We start from the raw sequence: 22,367 nt of genomic DNA on the forward strand, positions 1-22,367 counted from the left end.
ACACATTAAACTACTTTTTGGCCAACCTCAATTTCAACCACAGTTTTAACCAAACATATATTTTTCCAAACCAACTTCAACTAAAAGTACTTTTTATAAAATAATTTTTTTTAAACCACAACTACAACAGCAATCGCAATACCAAACAAACCCTAGGTGAGAGGGTAAGCTTAGCTTTTGGGGGCATTGATGGCCTCTCCAAACTAGAAATGTTACTGTTTCTGGCTTTCCGCGTCCAATTAGAGAATCTGAAGTTCCAAGAAAAATCCCAAAAAAATCTATATTCTTGAAAAGGCAGCGTCAGATCTTCTTTGTCCAAGGTCAAAATCTAATGATGTACATAAAAATCAAAATCAAGGTATAACAAGATAAAAAAATTTCAACCTGGGGAAAACAAAAGCTTATGTTACTGCAATTCTGATATTTTATAGTGAATAACAATCGCGAGGCAAGATTAGTCTCACACGAACATGAACTCGGCAAGACATAAAAACTATCTTAGCTATCAACAATCTCCAGGCATGCAAACTATCTCAGCTATCAATACTTAAAGACCAAGAAAACAGTTACTTTGAACAGTTAGAATTGAACAAACTATCTTGACTTACAAATAGGCTATGGAAACCATATGGAACACGTCTAGGAAGTTTAACTTTCGCAACAATGTCAAGATTTGGAGACTTGGCATCCATAACAGTAAAATTTGATTGACCGGAGCTGTCATCATGCACGTAACTCACCACAAATCCATCATCTTCGTCTTCATCAGATTTCACAGCATTTGCTTTTCTAGGAACAAACAACGGCTCCCCTCCAAAACAACCTGACCCGTAAAGCCTCCTCGAGACCTCGCATTCTTTTTCCAAATCAATCTTGGCTAAACCTGACATCTTTGGTACCTTTTCAGCAATTCCCAAATAAGCATAGCGATTTTTCTTCCCAATATAGGAAGGATTGATAGATCCCAACTCCAAACTTCTTTTGGACAAGATATTTCTTGAAACTTTCCCTGCTCTCGTGTTGATAGTCAATTTTTCCAATGAGAAATGGACCTTCTCTATTTTGTGAAAAACATTTGCAATGCTTAACACATTTGGTGCCACCAAGACTACCTCATCATCCCCATTTTCCCAAGCATTGGTGACATGCATGGCATTAAACCCTGGGACTGGAAACCACCTCGTGTTTGAGTCACTCTCAGCGTATCTTGGTAAGATCCCAATTCTTGGCACTTTCTTTTGCTCACAAACCACAGGCATGCCTCTTCCTAGCATGACATTTGTTGGTTCAACCACCAACTGCGTCTCTGGGAAAATTGCAAATCGTTTGGTTATTGCAAAATCATGAATAGGAGTAGGCTGATTTATGGACAAAAGGGGAACCTCTCTTTGCTTGACACCATCTTCATTGAAGTAAAAATAAGTGACATAAGGAGAAAATGATGGGTTGCACTGGAAAGCAAAAGCCTCCTTTGTATCCTTGTCAACCTTGGGGTGAGCAGTCATGCTTGCAAACAGCTTTCTATCAAAATCCCATCTGCCTAGTGTCTCGATGTCGCCTTCTTGTGCCATGCCAATGACATATGGTAGATCAGACTCGCAAAGTGCAAGGAGCTTATTTGAAAAGAATGCAAGACTCGTGTTGGCCAAACCAAATCCTCTCATGAGATTGATATGGCCACACAGAACCCTTCCTACAGCCATGACATAAGTGAGGACGTCAGGAAGGCTATAGAAGCCAGATAATATATTTGGAAAGATGGGAAAACCTGCTTCTTTCTCAAGCATGTATTTGTAAGTCTTGACATAGCGACTACAATGGGTTGCTTGGCCACCGGATAATTTCAAGGAATGAAGCATGCCATCTCCTTCAAAGAAATGAAGAGGACCATTAGGAATGTGTTGTGGGTTTGAACCATTTCTAATATACACACCATTTAGACAGCCAGGGAGCTCACCCTCCACTACAGTGCAGTTAGTGGGCTCAAGTTCATCCACTGGAGCAAAATTCCCCGTGAACACTTGACATGGATCGACCGAAGGATGAAGAGGAGGCCGGTGGTCAATGAATTTGGATATGGTGGTTCTCAGGCAATTTTGGAATCTTGAAATGTGAGAGGACAGAATTAATAGTGAATTTGATAATGCTATCTTTCCAAGCGATGATCCGGTGTCTGCATGATATCCCTGGATTGTAGTTTTTTCTTGCGAAGAAATTAGTACAGGCACCCAAGTTTCTTGTCTACGAGAAGGCAGTCGAGCACCTAACTGGGGGATGCCAGGAAAAGTAAGCTAACTAGTTTTTTGTATGGGTTTTGGGTGCGTGTGGATGTTGTTGGAGAAGGAATTAATGGTGCAATACATGGTGTGTTAATCAAAGAAACTGAATATCTCGATTGTCTTTGAGAGAAATATGAATGGAACAGCGCATGATTCAGATAATAGCATAATTTTGGCTTCATATATATAGATTAGTACGTCTTAAAAAATAATAAAAATCTTATAAGCTTTTGATATTAGAATATTAAATTAATAAAAATAAAGCCCAGGCTCGAAAATTTTCAAATTAATATAAATCATATCCTAATAATATCTTACTAAAGTAAGATCAACTTAATATCAATTCTTATTGCATAATATACGAAAATAGACCTATCCTTTCATGGGAAATCTTATCAAAGCAACCAAAATGCCTCGTCAAATCCTTGTGCGGGCTAAAGAGGAATCCAATAGGGATTCACATTTTATCTTCTTTCCTTCACAGCCACACACATTCAGGACCGCTGAAATGTTTTGAAAATTGGGCCGGGAATCGATTGGTTTGGCTTCGATTGTGATGCGGTGAAGAACAGTTTATTTTTATATTTTAAAAATATTTTTAAAAGAATTTGATTTTTTATTTTTTTTATATTTTCACACCATTTTAAAACATTAATGTTAAGAATTACTTTAAAAAACTAAAATATATTATCTTAATATATTTTTAAATAAAAAATATTTTAAAAAACAATCAAGATAAAAACTACTGTAAAAATCTCTAATTCCCGCCCTACACGGCGAGGTCACTTTTTATTTTCATAAAAACTACTGTAAAATTTATATTATAAAAAATATATTTTTTTAATATTAATAATAATTGTTTTTTTAAATTTATTAATTATTTTATTAATAATATTAATTATAATAAAAATAATAATATTTAAAACACAAATGATAATATTTTTAATATTCATAATATTAATTATGATAAAAACAATAATATTTATAAAATAAATAATTATATTAAAAATTTAAAGGATGATTCCAACACAAATAATAATATATTTTATATAAGTACTTCCAGTTATAATAAATTAATAATATTTATAACATAAATAATAATATTTTTGATATAAACAATTTGAATTATAAGAGAAAAAATAATATTTATAACACACATTATTATATAATCACACATCTGGTTGAGCACGAACGCTGCCGGACCCGAACCTCACTGGGCGGTGGGCCTATTGTAGCCAATCAAGCCCTTTGCCAAGCATCAGGGTCTTCCCAGAGCATTGAATATGCCAAAGCGCTAGGTGGCGCTTGGGTTTTTCCCAATGTCTCGTGGCGTTCTGGCTGTCATGGCCAATCGGGTCTTGCTAAGACCCAAGCGCCAGGCGGCGCTCGTGTCAGCCCCTGGCGTGTCAATCCCTGACATCAGATTGCCCAAGCTGCAGGTGGCGCTTGGGTCTAACCCTGGCATCGGATCGCCCATGCGCCAGGTGACGCTTGGGCAGGCCCTCGCATCGAATCTCCCAAGCGCCACGTGTCCCAACAATATTTTTTTCATTGAAATAATAGTTTTTTAAAAAATTATTAATGATGATAATAATATTTATACCCTTATAAATTTTAATGAAAATAATAATATTTATAATACAAATAATAATATTTTTTGTAGCAATAATATGAATTATTACAAAAATAATATTATTTATAGCACCAAATATAATAATACTTTTGAGATTAATAAATTTAGCCACACAAAAAAATAACATTAACAGAACAAATAATAATAGTTCTGAGATAATACTATTAATTAGACTAAAAAATTAATAATATTTTTAATACCAACACTATCAATTATACTAAAAAAAATATATTAAGAAATAATATAATAATACTTTTAATATTAATTATATTTAAAAAATAATATCAACCAAACAAACAATAACACTATCAATCATGCTAAAAAAATATATTAAGAAATAATATAATAATACTTTTAATATTAATTATATTAAAAAAATAATATCAAAAAAACCTATCAATACTCTAAACATTAATTATACTAAAAAAAATATGTTTAATATAATTATACTAAAAGTATAGTCAATCCAAGCTACATGTGATGCTTGGACTTCACTCAAGAAATAGGAAATTAAGCGCCACGCGGTGCTAGGAAATTTAACGCCACGCGATACTTGGGCTATTACAGTAAAACATTGATATCTTTTAATTATAGTTAAGGAAGGTAAAGACCCCACACTTGATTTTTTTCATAAACCAGAAATGTAGCATAACGTTCAACACGTTTACTTTTTGTTCTTAGGAACACGGGGATTCTTCCATCCTATATTCTGAAATTTGAAAATTTTATACATTAATTTATTACTATATTAAAAAAAAAGAATAGTGTGGTGATTTAACGGTAGAAATGAACTCGTTGTATTGTGGATTATAATAATATTATTATGTTCTTGACATTTAAATTTTTGGTTGGCTAAGTGTTTTTTAAAGGTTGTTTTGTGTTTTTTTAACTTATTCTTGTTTTTTTGATGAAAAATTGCTTTTAGGATGGAAAACGTAGATGCTCAGCCACCACATTTGTCATCTTTCTTTCTTTTTTAAGGAGGGAAATGAGAGAGAAATGGTAGAAGAACATAAGAAGAAGTTTGAGGAACCCTGCAAATCCTAAAAGAAGTGGTAAATTAAAAAAAAAAGAGGTGGGGAGGGATTGACTCTTCGATCCCTTTTACAAGGTTGGATGAAATGAACAAGGAGAGGGCTAGGTATTATTATTATGCTGTGATTTCATGTTCTTCATTTAGTTTTTAGCTTCAAGTTTTTTATGTTAGTCGTTTGGTTTATTTTTATGAAGGTTTGGTTGCTCAAGTTGTCTTTTAATTCTCTTTTCTTGCCTTTCAATTCTTTTTTATTTTGACAGAATATGACGAGGAGATGAGGTTTTTGAGTTATTATGGATGTGGGAGGAGATATAGAGGAAGAAATAGGGGTGGGCATGGAGAATCAAAGGTAAAAGAGTTTTCTTTTACATGTTTCTCTACCTTTTCTTATTTCTTGAATTTAACATGCTTGCAGATTTGCCTTCTTTTTTTATCTCGAGTGTTTGCAAGGTTAGGATAAAGGAACGGAATAGTCTCTTTTGTCTCGAGTTTGATGATTTGTGCATGTAATATTTTTTGCTTTCTTGCTGGTTTTTGTTTGCCCACTAAGAATTTATGAGCTGGTTGTTGTTAACTTGTTGTGATGCCTTTTTTTTTTCTTTTTTTTTAATTTCTTTTCCTGGGGGGGGTTTAATGGTTGTGTTTATGTTGGTTCACAGTGTTTTCATTGCTGGTTTTTTCTCTGAACTTCTTCCTGGTTTTTGGTGTTCTCTTCTCTGTGTGCAGGGCGGTGTCTGCTTAACTGCTAGGTGAGAGGGTAAGCTTAGCTTTTGGGGCATTGATGGCATGTCTAAGCTAGAGATTTTACCGTTTCTAGCTTTCCACGTCCATTTAGCTTTAACTTCATAGTTCCAAGAAAAAATGCCAAAAAACTCTGCATTCTTGAAAAGGCAGCGACAAATCTGCTTTCTCCTGGTCAAGATCTAATGATGAACATAAAAATCAAGGTATAACAAGATGAAAATATTTCAATTTGGGGGAAGCAAAAGCATATGTTATTGCAATTCTGGTATTTTATAGTGAATAACAAACACGAGACAAGATTAGTCCACCCGGACAGGAACCCGGCAAGACATGATCGTTTGACCCCGAAAGACACAAACTAGCACGACAATCTCCGGCATGCAAACTAGCTTAGCTATCAACAGTAAAAGAGGAAATAAAGAACTCAAAAGTCACATGGAGTCAACTCTCTCTCTTTGCAGGCAAATCACTAGTTTTCACAGTCTCTAGCTTTTTTTCATCTTATTTTTTCTTTTTTTTATTGTACACAACTGGATAGCATCGCAGTACTTTCGTCTCGTGCCTCTCTTTTTTTTGCTCTCGTAGAAAACAAAAGAACTCTAAGGAAAGTTAAAAGACAAGGGAGATATACGAGACGCAAAAAGCTACAGGAATCCAGGTGTTCGGAATTATATTCTTAGTATTTTTAAGTGAATTTTGATTGAAAATATATTAAAATAATATATTAAAAATTATTTAATATATTATTATATTAAAATAATACAAATTTTTTTTAATTTTTTCAAAAATATTTTTAAAACATTAAAACAAACAATAAAATTATTGAACCCGAAGTGGTATGCACGGGGTTTTCTTCGCGCCTTTCAATCTCTCAAGCTGAGGGGTACCTTTTTTTGCCTCCAGTAATATTGTTTGGGGGCTTTCGGCTGGGGATTTCTTCATGCCTTTCCATCTCCCAAGCTGCAAGCTGATGGCTCATTTTGTTTTAGCTCCAGTAATATGGTTTGGGTTTGGGGGCTTTCAGCTGGGGATGCCATTGCCTTCTCTTGGCTTCGACTGCTCTACCAGCTGTTGCTGCGCTTGGGTCAAGCGGGTTAAAACGCGCTTATTAAATTTTCTATGTAATTATTAATTTGAGTTTTATAGTTATCTTTTATTTTTATTTTTATTTTTATTTTTATAGGCATTTTGTATGGTGGGACTCAAGCTACAAAAAAGAAATATATATATATATATATATATTCAAATGGGATTGACTTTTACAATATGGTCAAACCTCAAAGTATTCCTTCACTATATATACAATGACTCTCGACCAAGCCTCTCAGAATATCTTTTAAATTATGTCTCCACACCCTCCATCCAAATTCATCACCATAAATTTTGTCCAAAAAAGTCAAAATCCTTTCAAATAATAGGATTCCTATTTCTTAAAAAATTAACATTAGATAGAATCTATTTAATGATGTGCAAATTATTATTAAACCTATCTTAAATTGGCAAGACGACTCGAGACTTGATTAATATTTCAAAAAAATTATTTAGAAGTTAATCTGATATAACCTAATTAAAAACCTGGGTTAACTTGAAATCCGACTAACTCGGTCAAAAACCATTAACCTTTAAATTATTTTTTAAAAATGATATTGTTTTATTTTTTTAATTTTATTTCTATGTTAACTTAACTTATTTAACCATGGTCCAAGTGGGTTTAATAATAATAGACACACACATAAAGGGTTAAGAAAATTTTCCTTCTAAAGATTTGATTTAATATGAATGTGCTTTATGGACTTGAACCGGATTTGGCAGTTGGTTTAATCAAAATATTCCTTCCTAATAAATATTCATGAGATTATTATTATTATTATTATTATTATGATATTACCATCTGTATGGGCTTAATTCAGGCTTTAATACCAGTCCAACCCAAAAAACACAAGCCCTAAACTACATTCATTAGGCTGCCATGTTTTTCTCTCCACCACCTGAGACACTCAAACAAGGAAACCATCTCTGCCCTAGTCTCTATTTTACAGCGCCATAAACAGCCACCGTCACTGGTATCTCTCTCTCCCTTTTCTAATTATGCTTTCAAGAACACAGTCATATAGAGAAATAACAAGAACAACAACATCAAGAAAATCCAGGGTTTCTCCGATCCTCCATAGAAAAGAACCAAACAGACATAAAAAATCTCTTCTTGTTATGCACCCCTTTTGCCTTGTATAGTGGGCTTGTATACTTTCTCACACAAATTCCTAACTTGGGTTTTTCTTGTTTTGTCTAATTCAGTGGTTCTTGTTTGTTCTTGTTGTTGTTGTTGTTAAATTGTTGTTGAAGCTTGTTTTAGGGTTTTAAGATGGGTGATTTTGATGAAACCCGAAATATACGAAACATGTGCATACTAGCACATGTTGATCATGGCAAGACAACTCTTGCTGACCATTTAATTGCTGCAACGGGTGGGGGTTTGCTTCACCCTAAATTAGCTGGGAAACTTAGGTTTATGGATTTTCTTGATGAGGAACAAAGGCGTGCGATAACGATGAAGAGCTCGTCGATTTCTCTTCATTATAAGGATTATTCAGTCAACCTTATAGATTCACCTGGTCATATGGATTTTTGTAGTGAAGTTTCAACTGCTGCGAGGTTGAGTGACGGGGGATTGGTTTTGGTTGATGCTGTTGAGGGGGTACATATACAGACGCATGCTGTTTTGCGTCAAGCTTGGATTGAGAAGCTTACGCCTTGTTTAGTGCTTAATAAGATTGATAGGTTGATATGTGAGTTGAAAATGAGTCCGATGGAAGCTTATAATCGGTTGGTGAAGATTGTTCATGAGGTGAATGGGATAATGAGTGCTTATAAGTCGGAGAAGTATTTGTCTGATGTCGATTCAATACGTGCTGGGCCCTCTGGTGAGGGTGAAGATGAGAATCTTGAGTTTATAGAGGATGATGAGGAGGACACTTTTCAACCACAGAAAGGGAATGTGGCATTTGCTTGTGCACTGGATGGGTGGGGTTTTACTATTCATGAGTTTGCTGAGTTTTATGCCACAAAGCTTGGAGCAAGCTCAGCTGCATTGCAGAAGGCTCTCTGGGGTCCTAGGTATTTCCATCCAAAGACGAAGATGATTACGGTGAAGAAGTTTGTGGATGCAGGCAGCAGGGAGCGTCCTATGTTTGTGCAGTTTGTGCTGGAACCACTGTGGCAAGTTTACCAATCTGCTTTAGAGCCTGATGGGAATAAAGGCTTACTCGAGAAAGTCATAAAATCATTTAATTTGAATGTACCACCCCGTGAGCTTCTGAATAAGGATCCAAAGGCTGTGCTGCAATCTGTTATGAGTCGCTGGCTTCCTTTGTCAGATGCAATTTTGTCGATGGTTGTGAAGTGCATGCCGGATCCAATTGCAGCTCAATCCTTTCGGATATCACGTTTGATTCCCAAGAGAGAAGTTTTGCTTGATGGGGTCGACTCTAGTGCTCTTGCAGAGGCGGATCTTGTTAGAATGTCTATTGAGGTTTGTGATTCCAGTCCTGAAGCACCTTGTGTTGCTTTTGTATCCAAAATGTTTGCTGTCTCATCAAAATTGTTACCTCAAAGGGGTTTGAATGGGGAGATTCTGAGCAATTTTAGTGATGAAAATGGAAACAGTGAATCAGATGAGTGTTTCCTTGCATTTGCTAGAATTTTTAGCGGGGTTCTTTGTTCTGGACAAAGAGTCTTTGTGCTTTCAGCATTGTATGACCCATTGAAGGGGGAGTCAATGCAGAAGCACATACAGGTGGCTGAGCTGCACTCGTTGTATCTAATGATGGGTCAAGGCTTGAAACCAGTGGCTTCTGCGAAGGCTGGGAATGTTGTGGCAATCCGAGGCCTTGGCCAGCATATATTGAAAAGTGCAACTCTATCATCCACCAAAAACTGCTGGCCTTTCTCAAGCATGGCATTCCAGGTGGCCCCAACTCTGAGAGTTGCTATTGAACCTTCTGATCCAGCTGATACTGGTGCTCTGATGAAAGGTTTGAAGCTTCTGAACCGGGCTGATCCATTTGTGGAGGTTACTGTTTCCTCTAGAGGGGAACATGTTCTGGCTGCTGCTGGAGAAGTTCATCTGGAAAGGTGCATTAAGGATTTGAAAGAGAGGTTTGCAAAAGTGAGCCTGGAAGTCTCTCCACCTCTTGTGTCCTATAGGGAGACTATTGAGGGAGAAGCGTCCAATATGTTAGATAACCTGAAATCATCTACTAGAAGCTCAGATTATGTTGAGAAGATGACACCGAATGGAAGATGTGTTGTTCGTGTGCAAGTCATGAAACTTCCATCTGCACTAACCACGGTGCTTGATAAAAGCACTGATCTACTAGGAGATATTATCGGTGGTAAGCTGGGGCAGTCAGCTAGCAACTTGGAAACAGAGAAATCAAACATTGTGCAAGATGAGAGTCCAATTGAAGTTCTAAAAAAACGCATAATGGGTGCTGTGGAGAGTGACATTTTGTCATTGAGTAAGAAGGACAAGGATCGGGCTGAAAAGTACAAACTTAAGTGGCAAAAGTTTCTGAAGAGGATCTGGGCACTTGGACCGAGACAAGTTGGCCCTAACATCCTCTTCACTCCTGATTCCAAAAGCTTGAGCAATGATTCCTCTGCTCTTGTACGGGGTTCCCCTCATGTTTCTGAAAGGTTGGGGTTGGTGGAATGTTCTGGTACTGGTGAAATGCCTGCTGACACATCCTCAGAAGAGCTTAGTGCATTATACAGGGAAGCAGAGAGTCTTCAGAACAGTGTAGTGTCTGGATTTCAATTAGCAACAGCAGCTGGCCCCTTATGTGATGAACCAATGTGGGGATTGGCTTTTGTTGTTGAGGCCTGCATAAATCCTTTGGCTGAGAAATTTGATGATTCCGAGTCTAATCAACAATCTGAGCAGTATGCGATCTTCACTGGACAGGTAATGACAGCTGTGAAAGATGCATGTAGAGCAGCTGTACTTCAGAAGAAACCTCGGCTTGTTGAAGCAATGTATTTTTGTGAGTTGAACACCCCACCTGAATATCTGGGCTCTATGTATGCTGTGCTTAATCAGAAACGAGCCCAGGTCTTAAACGAGGAAATGCAGGAAGGATTTGCACTTTTCTCGGTTCAAGCATACGTCCCAGTTTCTGAAAGCTTTGGTTTCGCTGAAGATCTTAGAAGAAAGACTGCGGGTGCTGCAAGTGCTCTTCTTGTACTGAGTCACTGGGAAGAACTTTCTGAGGATCCTTTCTTTGTACCTAAAACAGAAGAGGAGATTGAAGAGTTTGGAGATGGTTCTAGTGTTCTTCCTAACACAGCAAGAAAGCTCATTGATGCTGTAAGGCGGCGGAAGGGCCTCCCTGTGGAGGAAAAAGTAGTCCAGTTTGCAACTAAACAGAGGACCCGTGCTCGTAAAGTGTAGAATTTGTTAACCAAATATTTTCACAAGCTTGTAACAGATAGACAGGCATTTTACATTCTTTGTTGGGCACTCTTTCCTTTAATAAAATTTCTCCTTTTTTAGCATAAAAATTACAGAATCTTGTCACTGGCTTTCTCCCATCTTTCCCTGGTTTGTACAGATCAATACTCTCTTCGTTGGTAGTCCACGAACTCCCACAAAATAAATCCTCAATATAGCATAGGGGATTTTATGATGTTTGAGAAATGTTGCTGTCAGTGAATTCAAATGCTTGCATGTTGACCCATGAGTGTTTATATATCTCTAGATTTCTACATCTTGTATGGAGTAGATGAGAAATTTGATTAACGAGGTGGTTGGCATTAAGGTTAAATTTATTTATTTTAATTAAAATTTGATTTTTTTTAATTAATTTTTTTTAGTGTTTTTTTTATCGTTTTGATATGCTGATATCAATTTTTTTAAAAAAAAATTATTTTAATGTTTTTCCAAACAAATAATACTTTAAAAAACAACATTTACTATTCTTTTTAAAAACCGTTGTGTGAGATAATAGCCCTCCCCTGGATGATTAAAATGAAGTGGGCTAAGTTTTAGGTATAGATAGGCATTAAGGCCATATTTTAAATCTAGTTATGATTTAACATTAAATGTTAATTAACATAAAATAAATTATGTAGGCAAAATACTGTATATTAGGTGTAAATTATTGTAGATTATAATAGTGGATTTATGTTTATTCCCTTAAAAAAACTCATCAAACTTACTTACAGGTATAAATTTGTATTTTCACGAGGTTCATTTGTCATTTTAGAATTGTTGAGGAGCATCTTTGTCATTTCCTAAATTTTTTGTACAAGAAATTTACTTTAATACCTTTAAAAACAAAATATCACTATGTCTAGAGGCATTCTTGTTTTTTCACTTTTTTGAGCACGGCGAAATGACTTTATTGCCTTAAAATCAAAGTTCTTAAAACATCTTCACAAGGGTGAATTTGTCATTTCATAATGGTTTTTTCACAATAATTATTTGGTCATGAGAGTAATATTGTCTTTTGATACATAAAAAAATGACAAACTATGACGCGTGCATAGCATGTGCCACCCATTTCGCCGCAATCGAGTAGCGTGTGTAGCTGACTCTAGTAGTGGAAAAAAATTCTTTTGCCATGTTATTTGATGCATGTCAGCGTTCTCTTCTTGCTTGGAAAGCGTATATATGATGATTATGTCTAGTTTGGTGATAGTTCAATTTTCTTCTCCCTTTCATTTCTCTCTCCCCTACCTTGTTTTATGCGACGTCCATGAAAAAAAATCACAGAAGCCCTTGAATATTTTTTTCACTTCAGATTTGATCCATGTTTTTTGAATTGCAATTGTTTTATTTGAATAAACTACTTCAAATTGGAAAACAAAATTCAATTATATCCTCCTTTAGTTTCTCATCTCTCAAATTTGGTTCCTTTTTTTTTTTCAAATGACCTATAAATTTTATTTATTTCTTGCTATTCATTCTCATTCATTTTGTTTTTAAATTTGATTATCATTCATTTTATTGTTTTTTTTTTTTTTTTACAATTCTATCATTCAAAATTAAATTGAATAAAAATTAAACTTATTCCTCTTGGGTCCGAACCCGATTCTGTTGGGTCAAGCATTCAGATCCATGGTAATAGGTCCTGACAAAGGATCCAAGAGCATTGGGTCCAAGAACAGGACCCAATGTTCTTGAGTCTTGGGTTTCTAAATATTATCATTTGTCTTATAAATATTATTATTATTATTAAAAATAGTTTTTTTTTTGTATTATACATATTATTATTTTTATTATAATTAATATTATTAATAAAAGAATTAATAAATGTGGAAAAAAATTATTATTATTATCATTATCATTAATAAATTTAAAAAATACTATTATTACTATTGAAAAAAAACCATCATTTTTTTCAAAGATTAAAAAATATAATTCAAAGTATTCGTATAAAAAATATAATTATTTGTGTTATAAATACAATTATTTTTCTTATAATTCAAAGTATTCATATAAAAAATATTATAATTTATGTTATAAATATTCTCCAATCACTTAAATCTTTGCTCTTCTAATATCTCTACAATATCGATATTTTCATACAACTCATTCTATTATGTTTCTAAATTTTTTATTATTAATACAATTTTTTTCCCTCATTGAATATTAAATTCTTGACACCTTCAGTTTTTATTACTTATCTAGTATTAATTCACTATCAAATACATTTTTTTTTTATAAACATGCCATCTAGTTTAAAAAGTATTAGAGGTAGCATGAATCAAAATTTTGGGTTTGAGCATTGGCATCCCAAACCTAATTGTGGCAGCTGTGAGCCAATCCACTAAAGAAATCGTGTCAGTTGAGTAAACTGGACTTTTTTTGAAAAACGTGTCACCAGCTCTGGGTCCCATTGACACCGATTGCGCCAGAACCTAAAATTAAAAAAATCTGGTTCAAACGTAGCAAACTGGACAGGATGTGTGACCCATGATGCCCTGGGCAAGTGGGTTCATGAGCCTTGTTTTGTGGTTTGTGCACAGAGCCGGTGAGACACCTGGGCCAACCTTAGACCCAAATCCAGTGAGTTGAACCAGGGCAGCAGACACATGAGATTCTAGGCCCCGTTTGTTTGCTGGAAAGTAGTTTCCTTTTGGAAAAGTAAATTTCAGGAAAGTGAATTTCAGGAAAGTATTTTCCGATATTTGGTAGTGTAATGGAAAATAAATTGGAAAACACTTTCCAGTGTTTAGTTATGTCATGGAAAATGAGCTGGAAAATAACTTATTAATATTTTATTTTTCTCAAGTTTATTAAAATAATAAGGAACAAATCTTACAAATTAAAAAGTTGAATAAGAATGAAATTGAAAAAAAATATAATTTCATAAGTTATCTCAAATAAAATAAATAATAATCAAAATAATATAGATCAAATCTAAAAAAAATGAAAGGTGAATAAATTAAAATAATAATAATTAACATTTCATAAATTATTTCAAATAAAATAAGTAACAATAAAAAAAATAGGATCAAATTTGATAGATAAAAAATTTCAATAAAAAAAATGATAAGAAAAAAGCAAATAGCAATTATAAAAATAAGGACCAAAATTAATATAAAAATTAAATTTTAAGAGATGGAATTGAAAAATAAATATTCAAAACAAATTATATATAGCAATCAAAAGTTTGAGGATCAAATTTGATATAATCAGCAAATAATGACATTTCTAAATTTTTCACAACTTCCGGAAAGTGTTTTCCGCCCAAATTTTCCAGGAAAACACTTTCCTGAAAACCAAGCAAAATTTTCTTTTGACTGGAAAGTGTTTTCCGTTGACCAACTTTTCTAATGACAAACAAACACGGGAAAGTTTGGAAAGTGGTTTCCCGGAAACCACTTTCCGGAAAACAAACACAGCCAAAAGGAAAAACATTTTCCTGGAAACCAAACCAAATTTTTCTTTGACTAGAAAGTGTTTTTCATTGACCGGAAAGTGTTTTCTGTTGACCAACTTTCGTAATGGCAAACAAACACAAGAAAGTTTGGAAAGTGGTTTCCCGGAAAGTGAATTCCGGGAAACAAACATGGCCCTAATGAATGAATTTCTACTACTATTACAGGGTGGCCATGACCTTTTTGACGAAAATGGAATGCCAAAACCAAGTTTCCCTGATCATTGGAGAGGGAAAAAAAATGGTATTTACTCAGGCTTAGGTTTAGCAGATGCTTGGAATTCTATATCATTGGATAGTGACAAAGTTAACCTATTGTAAAGATCGATATTCGAGAGGACTTGGAATAACAGTGTCTAGAACATTGATGGTGGTTTTACTTTGACAATAAGATATCAAAAGTACTCTCGCAAAAATGGTCAACATCTTTTAAAGCAGCTTGGTTTTCTCAGGATTTCAACACCACAAGAACCAAATTGGAGTTGCATTCCAAGGAAAGCACAGAAAATTAAAATGCTCTTTGCTCCAAGCATGGAGTACGTTTCTTTTCTCTTCCTTTTTTTTTTGGATAAACAAAATTTAACAGATAAAAATACATCAGGAGGCTAACCTTGCTACAGTGCAATGCACTGAACAGCCTTGAATGGACTAATAATCTATAACCAAACAAATACAACTCAGGCATCTACAAACAGCCAACCCATGAACAAATTTGGTGAAAGGAAAAGAGGCATGTATATTTGGAATGTTCTCTATTACCTACAGAAAGCTAAGCCCAATTTAGTCCTAGCTCTCACTGTGAAACATGGCTGGCAACAGATCTGGTATTTACTCTAGCTACTCAACTAACATTCACACCCAATAGATGTACTTGTTGGGATAACTATACTCGTGTCCATTGGTGAATCAGTATTATTCACCACCAGCAGGATGCTCTTGAGCATCAATCACCCCCCTCTCATTCTCACCAACCAGTCCCACTGCCAGTGATGTTTGGCTCTGAGAATTACAGAGGTCAACAACTCATCTGTGTCAAAAAGATGTATCATCAGCTAAGCTGAACTAATCCCCTACCGAATTCAGTATAACTATATCCTAGGCATTCTCTATCCATATTCCATATCTATACTACTCCATACCAGTTAACTAAACATTTCCTCGCCAAGATAAGGAATAAGTGATTCAGCATTGATGGACAATACTCGTATCTAACAGCTATTTTCTGGCATCTTTGTTTTGTGGTTCATTATAATTTCTCTAGAAAGACTGATTTTCTAAGTTTCTTGCGTTCTCTTCAAATGTACATAAATCTACTCCTTACCACTGAATTTTTTTTTAAAAAAAAAAAGGAAGGGAGGAGAGCATATCAACACATACAATACTTCCTGAAAATGATCTAATCAAGATAATACCTAAAAAGATTCACTCTCTTTTCTTGATCTGAGGAGAAAACCTAAATTATATAAATATCAGAGAAACATACAACTGCCAAAGTCAGAATTAGCAAAACTAATTCGGTCAAAAATAATGAGTACCCACTAACATCTTATTAACATCAAACCCAAAAATCCTATCAAAGCCATAATCCAAAAACTACATAATGATACCAAAAATATCCCATCGATTCAAATTCCCACCAATCATCACTACTAAAATATAACAAGCAATGAAAACAGAGTGTAAATCAAGAAACAGGCGTACGCAATCAATCCACGGTGCTCCTCTCCACCATCAGCAACAGCAACCATCAAATTCGTGCAAGCCCTCGTAGACCAAATCACGAAAACCCCAGAAATCCCCAACCTAATAGCCCCATTTTGCGGCACAAACAGCGAAACCGCCGATAAAATCACCACTGGCAACAAACAGTAACCAATCACACTCGTACACGTGTGCAGGTCTAAATTCCCATGTCTACCAGCCAACATATTGAACACAACGTATAAGAAAATCGAGGAAACGACAATCCATCCCAGTATGACGCCAAATTGGATTTTTCCGGCAAGTAATTGAAACAAGCAGAACGAGAGATACAAAAATATCGGGCCGGATAGATCCGAATCCTTGTGGAACGTCGGGTTGACCCGGAATGGATTTAAAATCGATTTGGTTTTCTTCCAGATTTGGTCTGGGTGGATCCCGAGTTCGTCGAGGAGTGGTTCTTCGTCGTCGAAGTTGGCTGCACCGCCGATAGGACCAGTTCCTCCGCCGATTGGACCGGAGGTGTTCGTGGCAGCGGATCCGATTTCGAATGACATGAAAGGGATTCCGGAGTTTGATGGACGAGAAGGTTGGAATGGAGCAGTTGGTACTCGGCGTTGCTGGATGTTTCCGCCAGTGGCGACAGTCGGGTTTCCGCCGGACGGGAAGACTACTGGTGGCACAGCGAATTCCCTCGACATGTTCGTTGATTTTGAAAGGAAATTAGGGTTTCTAGATCAGTGGATTAGGGATCTTGTTTTTACATAGATCTTTGAAGTGTTTTCTTCTGTTTTTTGTTTTTTTGTTTGGGAGAAATGAAACTTACCGTGTAAGAAAAGGAGAGTGTTTTTTTTATATATATATATTTTTTATAGTGATGATGTATCTAAGCCCGTGAGTAGAAGGCCAAGTTAAGATCATTATTTGGGCTTTCGGCCCATTATGCCTGTGGTACTAAAAGACAGGCTTCAAAATTTCAGGTCACTCGTGCGTGATCGCGCCCCTTTGCTCCGACCACTGTAGCAATATATTATAAGCGGCACGATGACTTGACATCATTTCATCCTCACCGTATTCCAGTATTCCTACTTATCATTGATAGTCTGCTCAGGATTCTCAACTCTACTGCGGCAACTAGGAGGGTTACGGTGACAACCAAACAACACCTTATATCACGGATTAACGTCGGCAACCGTGCACCTCCTGTGTCCAAAGGGAGAAAAATATGAAACTCGAATGGAATAAGGAATAGCAAAACTTGTCCTCCAAAGGATTTCTTCCTTCCTAGCTACTTGGGAAACTGCCATCAACAACCATGTATAATGCGTCGCAAGGTCAAAGTCCCAATTTAAAAACTCGAAATGATAGAACAAGATCATGGCATGAAATGATTTTATATTATATTTTCTCAAATGAAAGCCACATGCCAGCTCTTATCCTGTGTTTAATATTTAAACTTTGTCATTAAATTTATGATATCATATCAAATAGTCATCTTAATTCAGAAACTTCAACTATTTGATGAGCCCCAATAATGTTTTTAGTACGTGCTGAAGTCCTTGTTATCTTTTATGCAGCAGCAGGGAATTAGCAAACAGGTAGAAGAAGGTGAAGGAAGAGAAGAAAACTTTACTCGATCCAAACAAAGGCAATGGTTTGGATATGGACGACGATTACTCATGGACACAGAATCTGAAAGGGGTTAGTGTTTATGTGCGGGTCATTGATGGAAAATGTTTAAGTATGCTTCTATGTGATTCACAGGAGAATCATCTGGTCAAAATATGAATAAAGGGTCTTCCTCTTCCTCCAGTTATTGATGGAGTGTTATTTCAACCTGTGGATAATTGGCAACCGAGATCTATGTGGTCTTGAAAAACAGTGCCATATCCTAATGGTCTTCCTCCAGTTGCTTGCAATCAAGAAACAGGTGCATATCCTAATGGCATCGCAGAAAGTAAGCATCTTGAACTTGGAGTAAATTGAAAGCAATTCTTGTTTGCTTTATTCTTGAAAGAGAAGTTTTAAACTAAATGCAGCACATATTCATGGAAAAACAGAAGTAGATAGGTCTCTGTCACAAGAAAAGTACTGATCTTCAGTCTGCCTGATCTTACATGGGATTCCGAACAGGCTGGCTAGGAATGGTATTGAAGAAAGTAGAGACTAGAACCGTTATTGGCATTGTAAGGTGTCGGTCTTCAGTTCTTGATTTTATTCTATTCAATCTCAACTGTCTTGCAGAAAACATTCTCGTTTGCTCTGAAATAAGCTTGACCATTTTTATTGCTGATGTATATTTTTTGCCAATTCCTGACAGGACCAACAACAAAAAGAAACTCCAACATTTGTGCCTGTGTGAAACACTCTCTGGGAAAAAAATTAGGGTTTTCCAACCTCTAAAATCACACCCATAAATCATAGAGAAAACTAGTTTTTAAAATAGTAGCTAAAATGAAACTTAAACCAAATAAAATTATCTGAAAATAACTAGAAAAAAAATTGAAACAACATCTTCTCAATCTAATTTATCTTAACTAGTCATGGTGAGTCACGCGATTCATTAAAGAACTAGATTTAGAATTAATCGCAGCATGGTCTAGCAATTGAATTAAAAATTATCCATTATTATCAAAAAGCTGATTTGACTAATACATGATAGGCAGCCCGCATCAGTCACGAATGATAGAGGATCTGGTGAGGTGCGCCTTGTCTGTGAAGGTTTCATTTTCATACCTGGAATTGGAGAATTAGAGATTAGACGGCAATAAAGAAACCTGAAGGAAGTAGCAGGTGTGGCAGCAGCTAGCCAAGCTCCTAGTACGAATTATTCCTCGCAAATATGCTGCGAATGGAGAAAAGTTGAAGCAAATTGGAAGGGAACGAAAAGGTATGCTCCATTACATGTAGTAAACCAGTAATATGTAGCTTGGAATTCTCGCGCAGAGTGGTTGGAAATGTGGTAGTGTTTTTTTTTTTTTATTTAAAAATATATTAAATAATAATTTTTTAATTTTTTAAAATTTATTTTTAATATCAATATATTAAAATGATTTAAAAATATTAAAATAAAAAAAAAAAATTTTTTTTCAAAAAATACTTTTTAAAACATAAAAATAAATATACTTTTATTTGATGATTTTTTTAATTTCAAAAAAGCAACTAAGAATATTTCAAGGTTGATGGGATTTTTTAGTGTTTTCAAGAGGGTTTCGTCTCTGTGAGTTTGCCACTAGTGCGGATCTCGATTCATTGTTTCAGATAATTGGAATTTTGAAATGAGACGTTGTCTTCTAATTAATTTTTCCTTTATTAAAAGATATTTTTTTACCTAAAAACTATATAAAAAAAAAGGGACGAGAGGTTCGATTAACGTACAATTTAATCTAAAAATATTTCTTTCAATCGAATCAAAAAATATAGTTGTGATTCATGTTCATTTGGCCTGTAGAAAAGTTTTTTACGATGCATTGCTGCTGAGCAAATATATTCTTATAAGAAGTTGCAGGGTGGATAAATTAAAAACATAATATTTGAAAATTGATTTTGGTCATGTTTTTAGTTGAATGATTTATAAATTTTTATTCATTTATTAATAATTCAGATAACTTGTATTGAATATACCAATATCAAAAATATTTTTTTAAAACATAAATAATATTATTTTAATATATTTTTAAGTAAAAAAAAAAACTATTTACTAGATTTCCAAACATTATCCAATCTAAACTTGATTCATGAGTTGGTTTATTGAATCCAAGTTTATTTGAATTAATCAAAATAATATTATCTAAAAAATTAAATTATATTTTAATTAAATTAGATCTTGGATTAATCAAATCTCAAATTCATCTAATAAGCTGAGTTGTGTTTAATAGTATTGATTTGGTGAAGTAACTAAGCGTTTTTTTTTTTTTTTTTTAAAGGGTTCTTTAATGGTTTGGTAAGTATATTGTTTGGTTCGGATAATGGGTGGCTCATGTCAATCCCTGCGTGGACCCTCCAATCTTTGAGCCTCGTTTGCAATTCTCGTTAGGAGGGAGAGGTGCCATGGTGAAGTAGATTTTGGCCATTTTGATAGTTAAGAAAAAAAGGAATTGGAATCATTTAAATGTGATCCAGTGATAAGAGTTTGAGATTAAGAGGTTTGCTTTCTTTATCGTTTCAGGTTCGAGTCATGTAGTTGCTTATATGATGGCCACTGGAGGCTTACATGGTCGTTAACTTCAGGATTCATGAAATTAGTCGAGTTACGCGTAAACTGGTCCGAATAATCATATTAAACTTAAAAAAACAAAAGAAGGATTGGAACTTCATAACTTTGACTTTTTGTACAAAAAGAAACGTAGCGACTGTCATCTTGACCACTGGCACAAATTTGTTAGTACATGATTTCTTGTAACAAATTGCCACGTATCACCATACTCTCTCTCTCTCTCTCTTTTTTTTCCTGCTGAGACAAGTCTTTGGATGTGTTTTGGCGGGGGACTAATATCAACATAAAATGAGTATTCCTATTTTTCGAACTCGATTACTCTTAAAAGAAAGAGATGCATTCATTGAGTTATAGTTCATTGATTAGTTTTTAGCTATGTTTGATAATGCATTAAATATATATTTGGAAATATTTAAGCTGAATTTTATACATATAATTCTAACATCTTCGCCCCAATGTTATTAGATTGTATTTAAAAATGTAGTTAAAATTGTGTTTTTTTAAAATAATTTTTTTGTTTAAAATTAAATTTTTTATATTTTTATGTCATTTTAATAGATTAGTGTCAAAAATAATTTTTAAAAAATAAAAAATATATATTATTTTGATGTATTTTCGAGCAAAAAAATACTTGGAACCACAATCGTTATCATTCTCTTAAACACCTATTTAATATTAAAATTTAAATTAAATTTCAACCATATTAAATTAAATAAATTAAATATTAAATCAGATTTGATAACATTGATCGGATCGGCTTCGGGTTACCCTCCAATCTTTGAACCTCTTTCGTAATTTTGGAGGTATTTTAGCCAATTTGATAGTCAATAAAAGGAGGAATTTGGGCCATCTAACATCGACTTTTTGTGCAGAAAATGTTGTGATTGTCAATTATTTTATCTGGGCCACTAACACAAAAGTCTGTCGGTACAGAATTATTGCAGCAAATTGCAAAGTATCCCCTTACTTTTTTTTTTTTCTTGGTGATGCAAGTCCATGGATCCGTTTTGATGGAACAATATTCGACTCCTAGAACTTGAAAATTCTTAAGAGAAATAGAAACACTGATATTAATTGAGTGATAATTTATCCATTAATTATTAGCTTCGTTTGATAGTATTAAACCGAGATTTTTTCAATGGTTTTTACCTTAATATTATTCAAAAATATTAAAAAACGTACAAAATAATATATATATATAAAAGAGCATGGACTATGGAGGCTTACATGTGAATATTGAATGATGGTCCCATCTCACCAACTCATTTTACTAGCATACCGATAGTCTTGCAATGACTAATTTTCTAATGAAAATTAAGTTCTTTTTTTAATTTAATAACTTTGGACTTGAAATATTGTATCATATTGACTATAAATTTCCAAGAAAAACCCACTTTTTCAAAAAAAAATCTCATTTTATCCTCTCAAGTCCTCGATAATCCATTGCAATGTTACTTAAAATAATAAAATAGACTCTTAGTTGCATGATAATTATGTTCCTCCAATCTAAAAATTCTCATACACAGAATTTAAACTTGTAATCTCTCATTCAAAATCCCCATGTTTTAAAGTGTTTTTTTAAAATATTTTTTTTTATTTGTAAAACCATCGAAAAAAACTAAAAAATATCAATTTAATATTTTTTTTCATGTCAAACACACTAAAAACACATGTAGAAATACAGTGTCAAGCAATTGTAGTTAGATGTCACGAAGAACTCAACGATCAATGATAATTCAAGACATTTCGATAAGAAAAGGGTAAAATTGAAAAATTATAAACCACAGGCCCCGAAGTGGAACCTTGATGAATCTAT

At 34.3% G+C, this 22,367-nt stretch overlaps 3 protein-coding genes and 1 long non-coding RNA gene across 4 annotated transcripts; 2 read left to right on the forward strand and 2 right to left on the reverse strand.

Annotated features, from left to right (window-relative positions):
- Positions 1 to 378: 378 nt before the first annotated feature.
- On the reverse strand, positions 379 to 3,756 carry LOC7460121 (zeaxanthin 7,8(7',8')-cleavage dioxygenase, chromoplastic). The gene is made up of 2 exons (XM_024608797.2): positions 3,619 to 3,756; positions 379 to 2,267 (listed from the first exon to the last, which is right to left on the reverse strand). The coding sequence occupies exons 1-2, from the start codon at positions 3,754 to 3,756 to the stop codon at positions 567 to 569; spliced, it is 1,839 nt and encodes a 612-aa protein (XP_024464565.1). The 3' UTR covers positions 379 to 566.
- Positions 3,757 to 4,565: 809 nt separating this feature from the next.
- Positions 4,566 to 6,365, forward strand: LOC112328609 (uncharacterized). Its single transcript, XR_002983613.2, has 3 exons — positions 4,566 to 5,053; positions 5,209 to 5,297; positions 5,675 to 6,365. It is a non-coding gene; the product is annotated as an uncharacterized LOC112328609 (long non-coding RNA).
- Positions 6,366 to 7,655: 1,290 nt separating this feature from the next.
- Positions 7,656 to 11,251, forward strand: LOC7460122 (ribosome assembly protein 1). Its single transcript, XM_024608658.2, has one exon. It carries the CDS (start codon positions 8,055 to 8,057, stop codon positions 11,139 to 11,141), a length of 3,087 nt encoding a protein of 1,028 aa, XP_024464426.2. The 5' UTR covers positions 7,656 to 8,054; the 3' UTR covers positions 11,142 to 11,251.
- Positions 11,252 to 16,075: 4,824 nt separating this feature from the next.
- On the reverse strand, positions 16,076 to 17,174 carry LOC7478607 (uncharacterized). The gene has a single exon (XM_002312838.4). The coding sequence runs from the start codon at positions 17,034 to 17,036 to the stop codon at positions 16,284 to 16,286; it is 753 nt and encodes a 250-aa protein (XP_002312874.1). The 5' UTR covers positions 17,037 to 17,174; the 3' UTR covers positions 16,076 to 16,283.
- Positions 17,175 to 22,367: the final 5,193 nt, after the last annotated feature.

This window comes from Populus trichocarpa, chromosome 9 (genome assembly GCF_000002775.5).
Source record: "Populus trichocarpa isolate Nisqually-1 chromosome 9, P.trichocarpa_v4.1, whole genome shotgun sequence".
Classification (NCBI taxonomy): Eukaryota; Viridiplantae; Streptophyta; class Magnoliopsida; order Malpighiales; family Salicaceae; genus Populus; species Populus trichocarpa.

Coding starts and splice junctions, on each gene's coding strand:
- LOC7460122 (XM_024608658.2), top strand. CDS start 8,055: ATGGGTGATTTTGATGAAACCCGAAATATACGAAACATGTGCATACTA.
- LOC7478607 (XM_002312838.4), bottom strand. CDS start 17,036: ATGTCGAGGGAATTCGCTGTGCCACCAGTAGTCTTCCCGTCCGGCGGA.
- LOC7460121 (XM_024608797.2), bottom strand. CDS start 3,756: ATGGGCGATCCGATGCCAGGGTTAGACCCAAGCGCCACCTGCAGCTTG. Junction 2,268..3,618: donor AGACCCGATTGGCCATGACA/GCCAGAACGCCA, acceptor GGCATCCCCCAG/TTAGGTGCTCGACTGCCTTC.